Genomic DNA, 19276 nt, shown 5'->3' on the forward strand with positions numbered 1-19276 from the left:
ACGCAACCTGGCAGGCCGCAGGAAAAGAGGGGGGGACGAGAGTGCGCCCCCCCCTCCTGAACCGTACCAGGCCACATGCCCTCAACATTGGGAGGGTGCTTTGGGGTAGCCCCCCAAAACACCTTGTCCCCATGTTGATGAGGACAAGGGCCTCATCCCCACAACCCTGGCCGGTGGTTGTGGGGGTCTGCAGGCGGGGGGCTTATCGGAATCTGGAAGCCCCCTTTAACAAGGGGACCCCCAGATCCCGGCCCCCCCCGTGTGAAATGGTAAGGGGGTACTTACCCCTACCATTTCACTAAAAAACTGTCAAAAATGTTAAAAATGACAAGAGACAGTTTTTGACAATTCCTTTATTTAAATGCTTCTTCTTTCTTCTATCTTCCTTCATCTTCTTCTGGTTCTTCTGGTTCTTCTGGCTCTTCTGGTTCTTCCTCCGGCATTCTCGTCCAGCATCTCCTCCGCGGCGTCTTCTATCTTCTTCTCCTCGGGCCGCTCCGCACCCATGGCATGGGGGGAGGCTCCCGCACTTCTCTTCATCTTCTTCTTCATCCTCTTCTCTTCTTCCTTCTTCTCTTCTTCTCTTCTTCATTTTCTTCTCCGGGCCATTCCGCATCCATGCTGGCATGGAGGGAGGCTCCCGCTGTGTGACGGCGTCTCCTCGTCTGACGGTTCTTAAATAACGGGGGGTGGGGCCACCCGGTGACCCCGCCCCCTCTGACGCACGGGACATGACGGGACTTCCCTGTGGCATTCCCTGTGACGTCACAGGGAAGTCCCGTCAAGTCACCGTGCGTCAGAGGGGGTGAGGTCACCGGGTGGCCCCGCCCCCGTTATTTAAGAACCGTCAGACGAGGAGACTCCGTCACACAGCGGGAGCCTCCCTCCATGCCAGCATGGATGCGGAGCTGCCCGGAGAAGAAAATGAAGAAGAGAAGAAGGAAGAAGAGAAGAGGGTGAAGAAGAAGATGAAGAGAAGAGCGGGAGCCTCCCCCCATGCCATGGGTACAGAGTGGCCCGAGGAGAAGAAGATAGAAGATGCCGTGGAGGAGATGCTGGACGATAACGCCGGAGGAAGAACCAGAAGAACCAGAAGAACCAGAAGAAGAAGAAGATGAAGGAAGATAGAAGAAAGAAGAAGCATTTAAATAAAGGAATTGTCAAAAACTGTCTCTTGTCATTTTTAACATTTTTGACAGTTTTTTAGTGAAATGGTAGGGCTAAGTACCCCCTTACCATTTTACACAGGGGGGGGGGCCGGGATCTGGGGGTCCCCTTCTTAAAGGGGGCTTCCAGATTCTGATAAGCCCCCCGCCCGCAGACCCCCACAACCACCGGCCAGGGTTGTGGGGATGAGGCCCTTGTCCTCATCAACATGGGGACAAGGTGTTTTGGGGGGCTACCCCAAAGCACCCTCCCAATGTTGAGGGCATGTGGCCTGGTACGGTTCAGGAGGGGGGGCGCACTCTCATCCCCCCCTCTTTTCCTGCGGCCTGCCAGGTTGCGTGCTCGGATAAGGGTCTGGATTTTTGGGGGGACCCTACGCCGTTTTTTTTTTGGCCGGGGTTCCCCTTAATATCCATACCAGACCTGAAGGGCCTGGTATGGAATTTAGGGGGACCCCCCCACGTCATTTTTTTTTTTTAATTTTGGTTCGGGGTTTCCCTGTGTTGAATTCCCATGCCGTTTTTATCAATGAACTTCTATGTGTATTGTCGGCAATGCAATAGCCGCGGGTAGTTTTAAATGGGTTTTTTCCTTTGAAATGTAATTTTGCTGTCAGACTGTTCTAAACACAGGAAACATGCGCCCCTTTACAGGCATACTATAGACACCCCCCAGCTACGAAATTTAAAGGAATATTACACTTTTATTGTTTGACTTTAAGCATTATTAAAATCACTGCTCCTGAAAAAACATCCGTTTTTAAAACTTTTTTTGCATTGATCCATGTCCCCTGGGGCAGGACCCAGGTCCCCAAACACTTTTTATGACAATAACTTGCATATAAGCCTTTAAAATTAGCACTTTTGATTATTCATGTTCGTGTCCCATAGACTTTAACGGTGTTCGCGTGTTCGAGCGAACTTTTTTCCTGTTCGCATGTTCTGGTGCGAACCAAACAGGAGGGTGTTCGGCACATCCCTAGCCCTAAACCTGGAGGTAGGTAGCGACATACAGGTAGGTTGCTTTGACTACAGCCACCCTAAACCTTGAGGTAGGTAGCGACATACAGGTAGGTTGCTTTGACTACAGCCACCCTAAACCTGGAGGTAGGTAGCGACATACAGGTAGGTTGCTTTGACTACAGCCACCCTAAACCTGGAGGTAGGTAGCGACATACAGGTAGGTTGCTTTGACTACAGCCACCCTAAACCTGAAGGTAGGTAGTGACATACGGGTAAGTTGCTTTGCTTACAGCCGCCCCAAACCTGGAGGTAGGTAGTGACATACAGGTAGGTTGCTTTGACTATAGCCACCCTGAACCTGGAGGTAGGTAGTGACATACAGGTAGGTTGCTTTGCCTACAGCCGCCCTGAATCTGGAGGTAAGTAGCTACATACAGGTAGGTTGCTTTGACTACAGCCACCTTAAACCTGGAGGTAGGTAGCGACATACAGGTAGGTTGCTTTGACTACAGCCACCCTAAACCCCTAAACCTGGAGGTAGGTAGCAACATACAGGTAGGTTGCTTTGACTACGGCCACCCTAAACCTGGAGGTAGGTAGCGACATACAGGTAGGTTGCTTTGACTACAGCCGCCCTAAACCCCTAAACCTGGAGGTAGGTAGTGACATACAGGTAGGTTGCTTTGACTACAGCCACCCTAAACCTGGAGGTAGGTACTGACATACAGGTAGGTTGCTTTGACTACAGCCACCCTAAACCCCTAAACCTGGAGGTAGGTAGTGACATACAGGTAGGTTGCTTTGACTACAGCCACCCTAAACCTGGAGGTAGGTACTGACATACAGGTAGGTTGCTTTGACTACAGCCGCCCCAAACCTGGAGGTAGGTAGCGACATACAGGTAGGTTGCTTTGACTACAGCCACCCTAAACCTGGAAGTAGGTAGCGACATACAGGTAGGTTGCTTTGACTACAGCCACCCTAAATCTGGAGGTAGGTAGCGACATACAGGTAGGTTGCTTTGCTTACAGCCGCCCCAAACCTGGAGGTAGGTAGTGACATACAGGTAGGTTGCTTTGACTATAGTCACCCTGAACCTGGAGGTAGGTAGTGACATACAGGTAGGTTGCTTTGCCTACAGCCGCCCTGAATCTGGAGGTAAGTAGCGACATACAGGTAGGTTGCTTTGACTACAGCCACCTTAAACCCCTAAACCTGGAGGTAGGTAGCGACATACAGGTAGGTTGCTTTGACTACGGCCACCCTAAACCTAGAGGTAGGTAGCGACATACAGGTAGGTTGCTTTGACTACAGCCACCCTAAACCCCTAAACCTGGAGGTAGGTAGTGACATACAGGTAGGTTGCTTTGACTACAGCCGCCCCAAACCTGGAGGTAGGTAGCGACATACAGGTAGGTTGCTTTGCCTACAGCCGCCGCTCGCCCACAGTACATTGCGGTCACTAAGTGGATAAATATTCCGCCGGGAGTGAAAACGACGCATTTCATTACAAAGTATCCCATGTGACGTTCTATTGGACAATTCCCCACAGTGGCGGCACTTTCCATGCGTTTTGGGGGGGATGCTCGCCCTGCGTCTCCATAGATTAATATTTAATGATCATCCAGCGGGATCGTCGAGACGTCCCGACGTAATGGAGAGCTCACGGCTCATCGCACGCCTGCCGCATTCTCCTCTTCTGTAACGCAAAAAAAAGATAAAATAACCATGGAAACCCCGGGAGCCGTACAAGTGTGGATCAACGCGTTCCGGATCTGTCACTGCGCACAGCGACTGCGATATTCCTCAGGACAGCTCCGCCTTCCATCATTAGGAAGATGTCCTCGGGCTCCAGAGAGTGACTCAGCGTCCAATGAGAGCGTCAGACCGAAGAGTCCAAAGTCTTTTATTATTTGTGTTCGTTCATACCTAGAACACATAAAACAGCCAACGCATTTGGGGATTTAACCCTTTCGCTGAGACGTTGGCGGCAGCCAGGGTGCAAATCTGATGAGCCAACTGTCTGCTGTCGGGTGGCAGCGCTCCGGCAGCTGTGCGGGAACCCACGGCTCGTAAGACTGGGGCGGAGCTTTCTGATTTTCTGCAATTCCAGAATTCCCGGATACTTCACCGTGTCCGGCACAGAAGGTGCATGATGGGAAAAATGGGTTTCGTTTTGCTTCGGATTTATTCATTAAGATAACAATTTAGTTTTACAATATTTTACAATTGTCATCCACGGCTCAAACCTCTGCACACAGCGATGGTGGGGGGTTCCAGGGGTTGTGGGACATCACTGGTTGCCAGGATCGGTTGAGAGACATTAACAACCAGGAAGCAGACCAGAAACCGGAAGTGGCTACGCGTTTCATCAAGCTTTGATAATGGTAGGTAGGTCCAGTGTTTTGGGGGGGGGGCACCACTGCTTGTCTGGATTGGACAAGGGACAGCAGGAAGCAGAAACAAGCTGACCAGAAGTGACATCAGTCCCGGAAACTGGAAGGGGGCGTGGCTACGCGTTTCAGAGCTGCCCAGCTCCGTTGTCAAGGCTTGATGGAATGCATAGTCACTCCCCTCCGGTTCCCGGGTCTGCTTTCTGTTTGTTGATGTCATCTGATCTGGCCAAGCAGGGGGACCCCACAACCCCTGGACTCGCCTACCATCGCTGTGTGCAGAGTATTGAGCTGTGGATGACACACACAATATTACCAAAAGTACTGGGACGCCTGCCTTTACACACACATGAACTTTAATGGCATCCCAGTCTTAGTCCGTAGGGTTCAATATTGAGTTGGCTCCGCCCTTTGCAGCTATAACAGCTTCAACTCTTCTGGGAAGACCGTCCACAAGGTTTAGGAGGGTGTCTATGGGAATGTTTGACCATTCTTCCAGAGACGCATGATGGGACTTGTAGTTTCGCAACAGCTTGAGGGCCGCCAGTTTGAGACCCCCTGAGGTAGATGGTGAGCCTGGATGATGTCTGAACAAAGATGGTGCCGTCCTTCTGGAGAGAAAAAGCAGATGAAGCCATTGTCAAAGGGAGTCCTGTGATCTCTGTGAGGGGTAATAAATGCCTGGAAGGGCCACGCTGACGCACTCCTGAGCATGTACTAAACTTGAACAAGATACAGTATCTGACAAAAGTAAGTACACCCCTCAGTGACATTTGTGTAAATCTTTTCTTCTATCTTTTCATGTGACAACACTGAAGAAATGACACTTGTCTACAATGTAAAGTAGTGAGTGTACAGCTTGTGTAACAGTGTAAATTTACTGTCCCCTCAAAATAACTCAACACACAGCCATTAATGTCTAAACCGCTGGCAACAAAAGTCAGTACACCCCTAAGTGAAAATGTCCACATTGGGCCCAATTAGCCATTTTCCCTCCCCGGTGTCATGTGACTCGTTAGTGTTACAAGGTCTCAGGTGTGAATGGGGAGCAGGTGTGTTAAATTTGGTGTTATCGCTCTCACTCTCTCATACTGGTCACTGGAAGTACAACATGGCACCTCATGGCAAAGAACTCTCTGAGGATCTGAAAAAAAGAATTGTTGCTCTACATAAAGATGGCCTAGGCTATAAGAAGATTGCCAAGACCCTGAAACTGATCTGCAGCACGGTGGCCAAGACCATACAGCGGTATAACAGGACAGGTTCCACTCAGAACAGGCCTCGCCATGGTCCACCAAAGAAGTTGAGGTCACATGCTCAGCGTCATATCCAGAGGTTGTCTTTGGGAAATAGACGTATGAGTGCTGCCAGCATTGCTGCAGAGGTTGTAGGGGTGGGGGGTCAGCCTGTCAGTGCTCAGACCATACGCCGCACACTGCATCAAATTGGTCTGCATGGCTGTCATCCCAGAAGGAAGCCTCTTCTAAAGATGATGCACAAGAAAGCCCGCAAAAGTTTGCTAAAGACAAGCAGACTAAGAAGATGGATTACTGGAACCATGTCCTGTGGTCTGATGAGACCAAGATAAACGTATTTGGTTCAGATGGTGACAAGCGTGTGTGGGGGCAACCAGGTGAGGAGGACAAAGACAAGTGTGTCTTGTCTACAGTCAAGCATGGTGGTGGGAGTGTCATGGTCTGGGGCTGCATGAGTGCTGCCGGCACTGGGGGGCTACAGATCATTGAGGGAACCATGAATGCCAACATGTACTGTGACATACTGAAGCAGAGCATGATCCCCTCCCTTCAGAGACTGGGCCGCAGGGCAGTATTCCAACATGATAACCACCCCAAACACACCTCCAAGACCACCACTGCCTTGCTAAAGAAGCTGAGGGTAAAGGTGATGGACTGGCCAAGCATGTCTCCAGACCTAAACCCTATTGATCATCTGTGGGACATCCTCAAATGGAAGGTGGAGGAGCGCAAGGTCTCTAACATCCACCAGCTCTGTGATGTCATCATGGAGGAGGGGAAGAGGACTCCAGTGACAACCTGTGAAGCTCTGGTGACCTCCATGCCCAAGAGGGTTAAGGCAGTGCTGGAAAATAATGGTGGCCACACAAAATATTGACACTTTGGGCCCAATTTGGAGATTTTCACTTAGGGGTGTACTGACTTTTGTTGCCAGCGGTTTAGACATTAATGGCTGTGTGTTGAGTTATTTTGAGGGGACAGTAAATTTACACTGTTATACAAGCTGTACACTCACTACTTTACATTGTAGACAAGTGTCATTTCTTCAGTGTTGTCACATGAAAAGATAGAAGGAAAGATTTACACAAATGTGAGGGGTGTACTTACTTTTGTCAGATACTGTATGTTCATTTCATATGATCGTCAGCTCCATCTAGTGGCCATAGGGTGTTTTTTTGGGGGTTTTATTCTGATTGCGGTATTTCAGGAAAATACCGAATTATGGCCTCTAGGTGGAGCTGACGATCGTATAAAATGAACAAATTAGACATAATATGGGGATTATTGACGATGGCTGTGTGAATGCCGAGACATTTATACAGCAAATTTTTGATAAGTAGAATCCTTTGTGTTCAGCCTATTCCAATAGAAAAAAAAAACAGAACTCAGCGCAGGGATGGTGAGAACTCCTCATAATGGGCACAGCAGGTATTGCAATGAATGGTCCATGGAGAGCTCCTCTTTGTGGAATGCAATGTGCATCGTGATCTGTGGACCCTCGGAGGTCTATGGTCAGATTCCTATACATGTTCATTCAACTCAAGTGAGCATTTGTATTCAGCCCTTGTAGAGAAGAGGATTATCCCTGCAAGTTCAGTTCATTACCTCCACCACCTCTTGTGCCCACTAGATGGCAGCCTTGTATGTTCGAATTGTGGATTGTTTTTGCAACAATTAAACTCTCCAGTATCTTCCTGACTATAACAGGAGAGCTGAAGAAAGTATTTCATAAATTTGCCTTTTCTTTGTCCCCGGCGACCCACTCCAGATTGTGAAGGGCCTATATGTTGACACCGGACCTTTTTACAATTAATATATTGGGAAATTGTTGGCGGTTTGTCCTATTATCTTTTCAATCTGTCGTTCATTTTGAATTTTTGCATCCTTGATTTTCTTTTTTTACATATTCTGATATATTCTTTGTAACATTTGAACGATGATAGTGTTCCTTAATTTTTTATATCTATTAAAAGCTCTAATTAAGAAAACATCTATCAGCCCCCATACTTACACTTATATAACAAATGTTGTCTACTATATATATATATACACACACAGATATATACAGTGGAGGCGGAAATTATTCAGACCCCCCTTAAATTTTTCACTCTTTGTTATATTGCAGCCATTTGCTAAAATCATTTAAGTTCATTTTTTTCCTCATTAATGTACACACAGCACCCCATATTGTACACACAGCACCTCATATTGTACACACAGCCCCCCATATTGTACACACAGCCCCCATATTGTACACACAGCACCCCATATTGTACACACAGCACCCCATATTGTACACACAGCCCCCCCATATTGTACACACAGCACCTCATATTGTACACACAGCACCCCATATTGTACACACAGCCCCCCCATATTGTACACACAGCCCCCCATATTGTACACACAGCACCTCATATTGTACACACAGCACCCCATATTGTACACACAGCACCCCATATTGTACACACAGCCCCCCCATATTGTACACACAGCACTCCATATTGTACACACAGCACCCCATATTATACACACAGCACCCCATATTGTACACACAGCCCCCCATATTGTACACACAGCACCCCATATTATACACACAGCACCCCATATTGTACACACAGCCCCCCATATTGTACACACAGCCCCCCATATTGTATACACAGCACCTCATATTGTACACACAGCACCCCATATTGTACACACAACACCCCATATTGTATACACAGCACCTCATATTGTACACACAGCACCCCATATTGTACACACAACACCCCATATTGTACACACGACACCCCATATTGTACACACAGCACCCCATATTATACACACAGCACCCCATATTGTACACACAGCCCCCCATATTGTACACACAGCACCTCATATTGTACACACAGCACCTCATATTGTACACACAGCACCCCATATTGTACACACATCACCCCATATTGTACACACAGCACCCCATATTGTACACACAGCACCCCATATTGTACACACAACACCCCATATTATACACACAGCACCCCATATTGTACACACAGCACCTCATATTGTACACACAGCACCCCATATTATACACACAGCACCCCATATTGTACACACAGCACCTCATATTGTACACACAGCACCCCATATTGTACACACAGCGCCCCATATTGTACACACAACACCCCATATTGTACACACAGCCCCCCATATTGTACACACAGCACCTCATATTGTACACACAGCCCCCCATATTGTACACACAGCACCTCATATTGTACACACAACACCCCATATTGTACACACAGCCCCCCATATTGTACACACAGCACCCCATATTGTACACACAGCACCTCATATTGTACACACAGCCCCCCATATTGTACACACAGCACCCCATATTGTACACACAGCACCCCATATTGTACACACAGCACCCCATATTGTACACACATCACCTCATATTGTACACACAGCACCCCATATTGTACACACAGCACCCCATATTGTACACACAGCACCCCCATATTGTACACACAGCACCCCATATTGTACACACAGCCCCCTATATTGTACACACAGCACCCCATACTGTACACACAGCACCCCATATTGTACACACAGCACCCCATATTGTACACACAGCACCCCATATTGTACACACAGCACCTCATATTGTACACACAGCACCCCATATTGTACACACAGCCCCCCATATTATACACACAGCACCCCATATTGTACACAGCCCCCCATATTGTACACACAGCACCCCATATTGTACACACAGCACCCCATATTGTACACACAGCACCTCATATTGTACACACAGCCCCCCATATTGTACACACATCACCTCATATTGTACACACAGCCCCCCATATTGTACACACAGCCCCCCATATTGTACACACAGCACCTCATATTGTACACACAGCGCCCCATATTGTACACACAGCACCCCATATTGTACACACAGCACCTCATATTGTACACACATCACCTCATATTGTACACACAGCCCCCCATATTGTACACACAGCCCCCCATATTGTACACACAGCACCCCATATTGTACACACAGCCCCCCATATTGTACACACAGCCCCCCATATTGTACACACAACACCCCATATTGTACACACAGCACCCCATATTGTACACACAGCCCCCCATATTGTACACACAGCACCCCATATTGTACACACAGCACTCCATATTGTACACACAGCCCTCCATATTGTACACACAGCACCCCATATTGTACACACATCACCTCATATTGTACACACAGCCCCCCATATTGTACACACAGCACCCCATATTGTACACACATCACCTCATATTGTACACACAGCACCCCATATTGTACACACAGCACCCCATATTGTACACACAGCACCCCCATATTGTACACACAGCACCCCATATTGTACACACAGCCCCCTATATTGTACACACAGCACCCCATACTGTACACACAGCACCCCATATTGTACACACAGCACCCCATATTGTACACACAGCACCCCATATTGTACACACAGCACCTCATATTGTACACACAGCACCCCATATTGTACACACAGCCCCCCATATTATACACACAGCACCCCATATTGTACACAGCCCCCCATATTGTACACACAGCACCCCATATTGTACACACAGCACCCCATATTGTACACACAGCACCTCATATTGTACACACAGCCCCCCATATTGTACACACATCACCTCATATTGTACACACAGCCCCCCATATTGTACACACAGCCCCCCATATTGTACACACAGCACCTCATATTGTACACACAGCGCCCCATATTGTACACACAGCACCCCATATTGTACACACAGCACCTCATATTGTACACACATCACCTCATATTGTACACACAGCCCCCCATATTGTACACACAGCCCCCCATATTGTACACACAGCACCCCATATTGTACACACAGCCCCCCATATTGTACACACAGCCCCCCATATTGTACACACAACACCCCATATTGTACACACAGCACCCCATATTGTACACACAGCCCCCCATATTGTACACACAGCACCCCATATTGTACACACAGCACTCCATATTGTACACACAGCCCTCCATATTGTACACACAGCACCCCATATTGTACACACATCACCTCATATTGTACACACAGCCCCCCATATTGTACACACAGCACCCCATATTGTACACACAGCCCCCCATATTGTACACACAGCCCCCCATATTGTACACACAGCACCCCATATTGTACACACAGCACCCTATATTGTACACACATCACCCCATATTGTACACACAGCCCTCCATATTGTACACACAGCCCCCCATATTGTACACACACACCCATATTGTACACACAGCACCCCATATTGTACACACAGCCCCCCATATTGTACACACAGCACCCCATATTGTACACACAGCACCCCATATTGTACACACAGCACCCCATATTGTACACACAGCCCCCCATATTGTACACACATCACCCCATATTGTACACACAGCACCTCATATTGTACACACAGCCCCCCATATTGTACACACATCACCCCATATTGTACACACAGCACCCCATATTGTACACACAGCACCTCATATTGTACACACAGCACCCCATATTGTACACACAGCACCTCATATTGTACACACAGCACCTCATATTGACAGAAAAACACAGAATTGTTGACATTTTTGCAGATTTATTAAAAAAGAAAAACTGAAATATCACATGGTCCTAAGTATTCAGACCCTTTGCTGTGACACTCATATATATAACTCAGGTGCTGTCCATTTCTTCTGATCATCCTTGAGATGGTTCTACACCTTCATTTGAGTCCAGCTGTGTTTGATTATACTGACTGGACTTGATTAGGAAAGCCACACACCTGTCTATATAAGACCTTACAGCTCACAGTGCATGTCAGAGCAAATGAGAATCATGAGGTCAAAGGAACTGCCTGAAGAGCTCAGAGACAGAATTGTGACAAGGCACAGATCTGGCCAAGGTTACAAAAACATTTCTGCTGCACTTAAGGTTCCTAATAGCTCAGTGGCCTCCATAATCCTTAAATGGAAGACGTTTGGGACGACCAGAACCCTTCCTAGAGCTGGCCGTCTGGCCAAACTGAGCTATCGGGGGAGAAGAGCCTTGGTGAGAGAGGTAAAGAAGAACCCAAAGATCACTGTGGCTGAGCTCCAGAGATGCAGTCGGGAGATGGGAGAAAGTTGTAGAAAGTCAACCATCACTGCAGCCCTCCACCAGTCGGGGCTTTATGGCAGAGCGGCCCGACGGAAGCCTCTCCTCAGTGCAAGACACATGAAAGACCGCATGGAGTTTGCTAAAAAACACCTGAAGGACTCCAAGATGGTGAGAAATAAGATTCTCTGGTCTGATGAGACCAAGATAGAACTTTTTGGCCTTAATTCTAAGCGGTATGTGTGGAGAAAACCAGGCACTGCTCATCACCTGTCCAATACAGTCCCAACAGTGAAGCATGGTGGTGGCAGCATCATGCTGTGGGGTGTTTTTCAGCTGCAGGGACAGGACGACTGGTTGCAATCGAGGGAAAGATGAATGCGGCCAAGTACAGGGATATCCTGGATGAAAACCTTCTCCAGAGTGCTCAGGACCTCAGACTGGGCCGAAGGTTTACCTTCCCACAAGACAATGACCCTAAGCACACAGCTAAAATAACGACGAAGGAGTGGCTTCACAACAACTCCATGACTGTTCTTGAATGGCCCAGCCAGAGCCCTGACTTAAACCCAATTGAGCATCTCTGGAGAGACCTAAAAATGGCCGTCCACCAACGTTTACCATCCCCCTTGACAGAACTGGAGAGGATCTGCAAGGAGGAATGGCAGAGGATCCCCAAATCCAGGTGTGAAAAACTTGTTGTATCCCAAAAAGACTCATCAAAAGGAGCTTCTACTAAATACTGAGCAAAGGGTCTGAATACTTAGGAGCATGTGATATTTCAGGTTTTCTTTTTTAATAAATCTGCAAAAATGTCAACAATTCTGTGTTTTTCTGTCAATATGGGGTGCTGTGTGTACAATATGGGGTGCTGTGTGTACAATATGGGGTGCTGTGTGTACAATATGGGGTGCTGTGTGTACAATATGGGGGGCTGTGTGTACAATATGGGGTGCTGTGTGTACAATATGGGGTGATGTGTGTACAATATGAGGTGCTGTGTGTACAATATGGGGTGCTGTGTGTACAATATGGGGTGCTGTGTGTACAATATGGGGTGATGTGTGTACAATATGGGGTGCTGTGTGTACAATATGGGGGGCTGTGTGTACAATATGGGGAGCTGTGTGTACAATATGGGGTGCTGTGTGTACAATATGGGGTGCTGTGTGTACAATATGAGGGGCTGTGTGTACAATATGAGGTGCTGTGTGTACAATATGGGGTGCTGTGTGTACAATATGGGGTGCTGTGTGTACAATATGGGGTGTTGTGTGTACAATATGGGGGGCTGTGTGTACAATATGGGGTGCTGTGTGTACAATATGGGGGGCTGTGTGTACAATATGAGGGGCTGTGTGTACAATATGGAGTGCTGTGTGTACAATATGGGGAGCTGTGTGTACAATATGGGGTGCTGTGTGTACAATATGGGGTGCTGTGTGTACAATATGAGGGGCTGTGTGTACAATATGAGGTGCTGTGTGTACAATATGGGGTGCTGTGTGTACAATATGGGGTGTTGTGTGTACAATATGGGGTGATGTGTGTACAATATGGGGCGCTGTGTGTACAATATGGGGTGCTGTGTGTACAATATGGGGTGTTGTGTGTACAATATGGGGGGCTGTGTGTACAATATGGGGTGCTGTGTGTACAATATGGGGGGCTGTGTGTACAATATGGGGTGCTGTGTGTACAATATGGGGTGATGTGTGTACAATATGGGGCGCTGTGTGTACAATATGGGGTGATGTGTGTACAATATGAGGTGCTGTGTGTACAATATGGGGGGCTGTGTGTACAATATGGGGGGCTGTGTGTACAATATGGGGTGCTGTGTGTACAATATGGGGTGATGTGTGTACAATATGAGGTGCTGTGTGTACAATATGGGGGGCTGTGTGTACAATATGGGGGGCTGTGTGTACAATATGGGGTGCTGTGTGTACAATATGGGGTGATGTGTGTACAATATGAGGTGCTGTGTGTACAATATGGGGTGCTGTGTGTACAATATGGGGTGCTGTGTGTACAATATGGGGTGATGTGTGTACAATATGGGGTGCTGTGTGTACAATATGGGGGGCTGTGTGTACAATATGGGGTGCTGTGTGTACAATATGAGGTGCTGTGTGTATAATATGGGGTGCTGTGTGTACAATATGAGGTGCTGTGTGTACAATATGGGGGGCTGTGTGTACAATATGGGGTGCTGTGTGTACAATATGGGGTGATGTGTGTACAATATGAGGTGCTGTGTATACAATATGGGGGGCTGTGTGTACAATATGGGGTGCTGTGTGTACAATATGGGGTGATGTGTGTATAATATGAGGTGATGTGTGTACAATATGGAGTGCTGTGTGTACAATATGGGGTGCTGTGTGTACAATATGGGGTGTTGTGTGTACAATATGGGGTGCTGTGTGTACAATATGGGGGGCTGTGTGTACAATATGAGGTGCTGTGTGTACAATATGGGGTGATGTGTGTACAATATGGGGGGCTGTGTGTACAATATGGGGGGCTGTGTGTACAATATGGGGTGCTGTGTGTACAATATGGGGTGATGTGTGTACAATATGGGGGGCTGTGTGTACAATATGGGGGGCTGTGTGTACAATATGGGGTGCTGTGTGTACAATATGGGGTGATGTGTGTACAATATGGGGGGCTGTGTGTACAATATGGGGGGCTGTGTGTACAATATGAGGTGCTGTGTGTACAATATGGGGTGCTGTGTGTACAATATGGGGTGATGTGTGTACAATATGGGGGGCTGTGTGTACAATATGGGGGGCTGTGTGTACAATATGGGGTGATGTGTGTACAATATGGGGTGCTGTGTGTACAATATGAGGGGCTGTGTGTACAATATGAGGTGCTGTGTGTACAATATGGGGTGCTGTGTGTACAATATGGGGTGTTGTGTGTACAATATGGGGTGATGTGTGTACAATATGGGGCGCTGTGTGTACAATATGGGGTGCTGTGTGTACAATATGGGGTGTTGTGTGTACAATATGGGGGGCTGTGTGTACAATATGGGGTGCTGTGTGTACAATATGGGGTGTTGTGTGTACAATATGGGGGGCTGTGTGTACAATATGGGGTGCTGTGTGTACAATATGGGGGGCTGTGTGTACAATATGGGGTGCTGTGTGTACAATATGGGGTGCTGTGTGTACAATATGGGGTGTTGTGTGTACAATATGGGGGGCTGTGTGTACAATATGAGGTGCTGTGTGTACAATATGGGGGGCTGTGTGTACAATATGGGGTGCTGTGTGTACAATATGGGGTGTTGTGTGTACAATATGGGGTGCTGTGTGTACAATATGGGGTGCTGTGTGTACAATATGGGGTGCTGTGTGTACAATATGGGGTGCTGTGTGTACAATATGGGGGGCTGTGTGTACAATATGGGGTGCTGTGTGTACAATATGGGGGGCTGTGTGTACAATATGGGGTGCTGTGTGTACAATATGGGGTGATGTGTGTACAATATGGGGTGCTGTGTGTACAATATGAGGTGCTGTGTGTACAATATGAGGTGCTGTGTGTACAATATGGGGGGATGTGTGTACAATATGGGGTGCTGTGTGTACAATATGGGGTGATGTGTGTACAATATGGGGTGCTGTGTGTACAATATGAGGGGCTGTGTGTACAATATGGGGTGCTGTGTATACAATATGGGGGGCTGTGTGTACAATATGGGGTGCCGTGTGTACAATATGGGGTGCTGTGTGTACAATATGGGGTGCTGTGTGTACAATATGGGGTGCTGTGTGTACAATATGGAGTGCTGTGTGTACAATATGGGGTGATGTGTGTACAATATGGGGTGCTGTGTGTACAATATGGGGTGCTGTGTGTACAATATGAGGTGCTGTGTGTACAATATGGGGTGCTGTGTGTACAATATGGGGGGGCTGTGTGTACAATATGGGGGGGGGCTGTGTGTACAATATGGGGGGCTGTGTGTACAATATGGGGTGCTGTGTGTACAATATGGGGTGCTGTGTGTACAATATGAGGTGCTGTGTGTACAATATGGGGTGATGTGCGTACAATATGGGGGGGCTGTGTGTACAATATGGGGTGCTGTGTGTACAATATGGAGTGCTGTGTGTACAATATGGGGTGCTGTGTGTACAATATGGGGTGTTGTGTGTACAATATGGAGTGCTGTGTGTGCAATATGGGGGGGCTGTGTGTACAATATGAGGTGCTGTGTATACAATATGGGGTGCTGTGTGTACAATATGGGGTGCTGTGTGTACAATATGGGGTGTTGTGTGTACAATATGGGGTGCTGTGTGTACAATATGGGGTGCTGTGTGTACAATATGAGGTGCTGTGTGTACAATATGGGGTGATGTGCGTACAATATGGGGGGGCTGTGTGTACAATATGGGGTGCTGTGTGTACAATATGGGGTGCTGTGTGTACATTAATGAGGAAAAAAATGAACTTAAATGATTTTAGCAAATGGCTGCAATATAACAAAGAGTGAAAAATTTAAGGGGGTCTGAATACTTTCCATCACCACTGTATATATATATATATATATATATAGATAGATACAGGCAGTCCCCGAATTACAAACACAATACAGACTGTAGGTTTGTTCGTAACTCGGGACTGCCTATATATATAGATATTTATATACAGTGCCTTGCTAAAGTATTCACCCCCCCGGCATTTTTTTTTTTTTGCCCACCCTTGTAATTTCTTCATTTGAACAGCAGAGGGCGGCACAGGAGAGGCACTGTGACTGTTACCAAAACTTTGCGTAAGGTACATTATTGCCCTTCTGCACCCCCCCCCCCCCCTTCTTCTTCTCCTCCCATCTAAATCTGTTGTTTGATGCTAAAACATTCATTTTTGGAGATTTAACCGGCACAGCGGGAGTCGGGAGAGAAAAGGAAATGTGAGTATTAATCTTCCAAGGGTTAAATATCGGCCTGTGAACACAGCTAGAATGAATATGATGCAAGAGTCTGCTATTTAAGTTTCTAACAGTTGTGGGATTTCGGGTTCTTTCACAGAATTTTTTTTTTTTTATATCTGGGAATTTTAAAAAATAGTTTATTTTTTAATTTTTTTTATTTTTTAAAAGTTTAAACATATACACAAATAAATACAATGTATAAAATAGGGCAGACTTTATGGACTATGTGGTCTTTTTTCCGCAATTACCCTTGAAGTTTCAAACAGTTACAGGATTTCAGGTTTGTTTTGGGAAGTTTTTTTTTATAGCTGGGATTTTTATTTATTTATATTTAAAAAAAAAAAATGTTAAAAAAAGATACAAAAATGAATAACATTTAAAAAATAGGGAATACTTGATGGACCACTTTGAAACTTCAAAGGTAATAGCAGAAAAAAGAGGTCCATCAAGTATTCCCTATTTTTTAAATGTTATTTATTTTTGTATCTTTTTTTAACATTTTTTTAAAAATATAAATAAAATAAATTACCTATTGTATAAAAATCCCAGATATAAAAAAAAACTTCCCAAAACAATCCTGAAATCCTGCAACTGTTAGAAACTTTAAGAGTAAGGGTAGTAGAAAAAAAGACCAAGCGGTCCATCAAGTCTGCCCTATTTTTCAAATTTTAGTTATGTTTGCAGTATTTTTTACTACATTTTTTTTAAAAACATAAATAAAATAAATTAACTATTGCATAAAATTCCCAGTAAAAAAAAAAAAAAACTTCCCAGAACAATTCCAAAGCCCTGCAATGGTTAGTCTTTTTTTCTGCTATTACCTTTGAAGTTTCTGACGCCCTGTACACACGACCGGTTGTGCCGTCAGAATAAACTCCGAAGGATTCTCCGACGGAATTCCATTCAAGCGGTCTTGCCTACACACGGTCAAACCAAAGTCCGACCAAACTCCGACCGTCCAGAACATGGTGACGTACAACATGTACGACGGGGCTAGAAAAAGGAAGTTCAATAGCCAGTAGCCAATAGCTTCCGTCTCGTACTTGCTTCAGAGCATGCGTAGTTTTTAGTCCATCGGAACAGCATACAGACGATCGGTTTTACCGATAGGAATTGGTTCCGTCGGAAATATTTAGAACATGTTCTATTTCTAGGTCCGTCAGAATTTTCGAAAAAAAAAAGTCCAATGAGGCCTACACACAATCGGAATATACGATGAAAAGCTCCGTCTGACATTCCGCTCGTGTGTACGCGGCATTACAGTTGCAGGGTTTTGGAATTGTTCCTGGGAAGTTTTTTTTTTTTTTACTGGGAATTTTATGCAATAGTTAATTTATTTTATTTATGTTTTTAAAAATGTAGTAAAAAATACTGCAAACATAACTAAAATTTGAAAAATAGGGCAGACTTGATGGACCGCTTGGTCTTTTTTTTCTACTACCATTACCCTTAAAGTTTCTAACAGTTGCAGAATTTCAGGATTGTTGTGGGAAGTTTTTTTTTTTATATCTGAGAATTTTAGACAATAGTTAATTTATTTTTTATATTGCTGTGGATGTTGGGGTCAGGTGCAGAGGTGATCTGTGGATGGTGGGGTGCAGAGCTGAGCTGTCCATGGTGGGGTGCAGAGGTGATCTGTGGATGGTGGGGTGCAGAGGTGATCTGTGGATGGTGGGGTGCAGAGCTGAGCTGTCCATGGTGGGGTGCAGAGCTGAGCTGTGGATGGTGGGGTGCAGAGGTGATCTGTGGATGGTGGGGTGCAGAGGTGAGCTGTGGATGGTGGGGTGCAGAGCTGAGCTGTGCATGGTGGGGTGCAGAGGTGAGATGTGAATGGGAGGTGCAGAGGTGAGCTGTAGATGGGGAGATGCAGAAGTGAGTAGCGGATGAGGGGTGCAGAGGGGAGTAGTGGATAGGAGGTGTAGAAGTGAGCTGTAAAATGGGATTAATAATTGAGCTGTGGATGGTGGGGTGCTGAGCTGAGCTGTGGATGGTGGGGTGCTGATCTGTGGATGGTGGGGTGCAGAGTTGAGCTATGGACAGGGGTGCAGAGGTGAGCTGTGGATGGTGGGGTGCAGAGCTGAGGATGGTGGGGTGCAGAGGTGAGCTGTGGACAGGGGTGCAGAGGTGAGCTGTGGATGGTGGGGTGCAAAGGTGAGCTGTGGATGGTGGGGTGCAGAGCTGAGAATGGTGGGGTGCAGAGGTGAGCTGTGGACAGGGGTGCAGAGGTGAGCTTTGGATGGTGGGGTGCAAAGGTGAGCTGTGGATGGTGGGGTGCAGAGGTGAGCTGTGAACAGGGGTGCAGAGCTGAGCTGTGGATGGTGGGGTGCAGAG

At 46.6% G+C, this 19276-nt stretch overlaps 1 protein-coding gene across 1 annotated transcript in view; it reads left to right on the plus strand.

Annotated features, from left to right (window-relative positions):
* Positions 1-16826: 16826 nt before the first annotated feature.
* Positions 16827-19276, plus strand: part of LOC141105547 (complement C1r-A subcomponent-like) — a 33884-nt gene continuing 31434 nt past the window's right edge. Inside the window, exon 1 of the mRNA XM_073595436.1 lies at positions 16827-16924. Coding sequence (XP_073451537.1) covers positions 16923-16924 — 2 coding nt within the window. The 5' untranslated portion in view covers positions 16827-16922. The remainder of the gene's footprint in view (positions 16925-19276) is intronic.

Source organism: Aquarana catesbeiana, linkage group LG08 (assembly GCF_042186555.1).
Source record: "Aquarana catesbeiana isolate 2022-GZ linkage group LG08, ASM4218655v1, whole genome shotgun sequence".
NCBI lineage: Eukaryota > Metazoa > Chordata > Amphibia > Anura > Ranidae > Aquarana > Aquarana catesbeiana.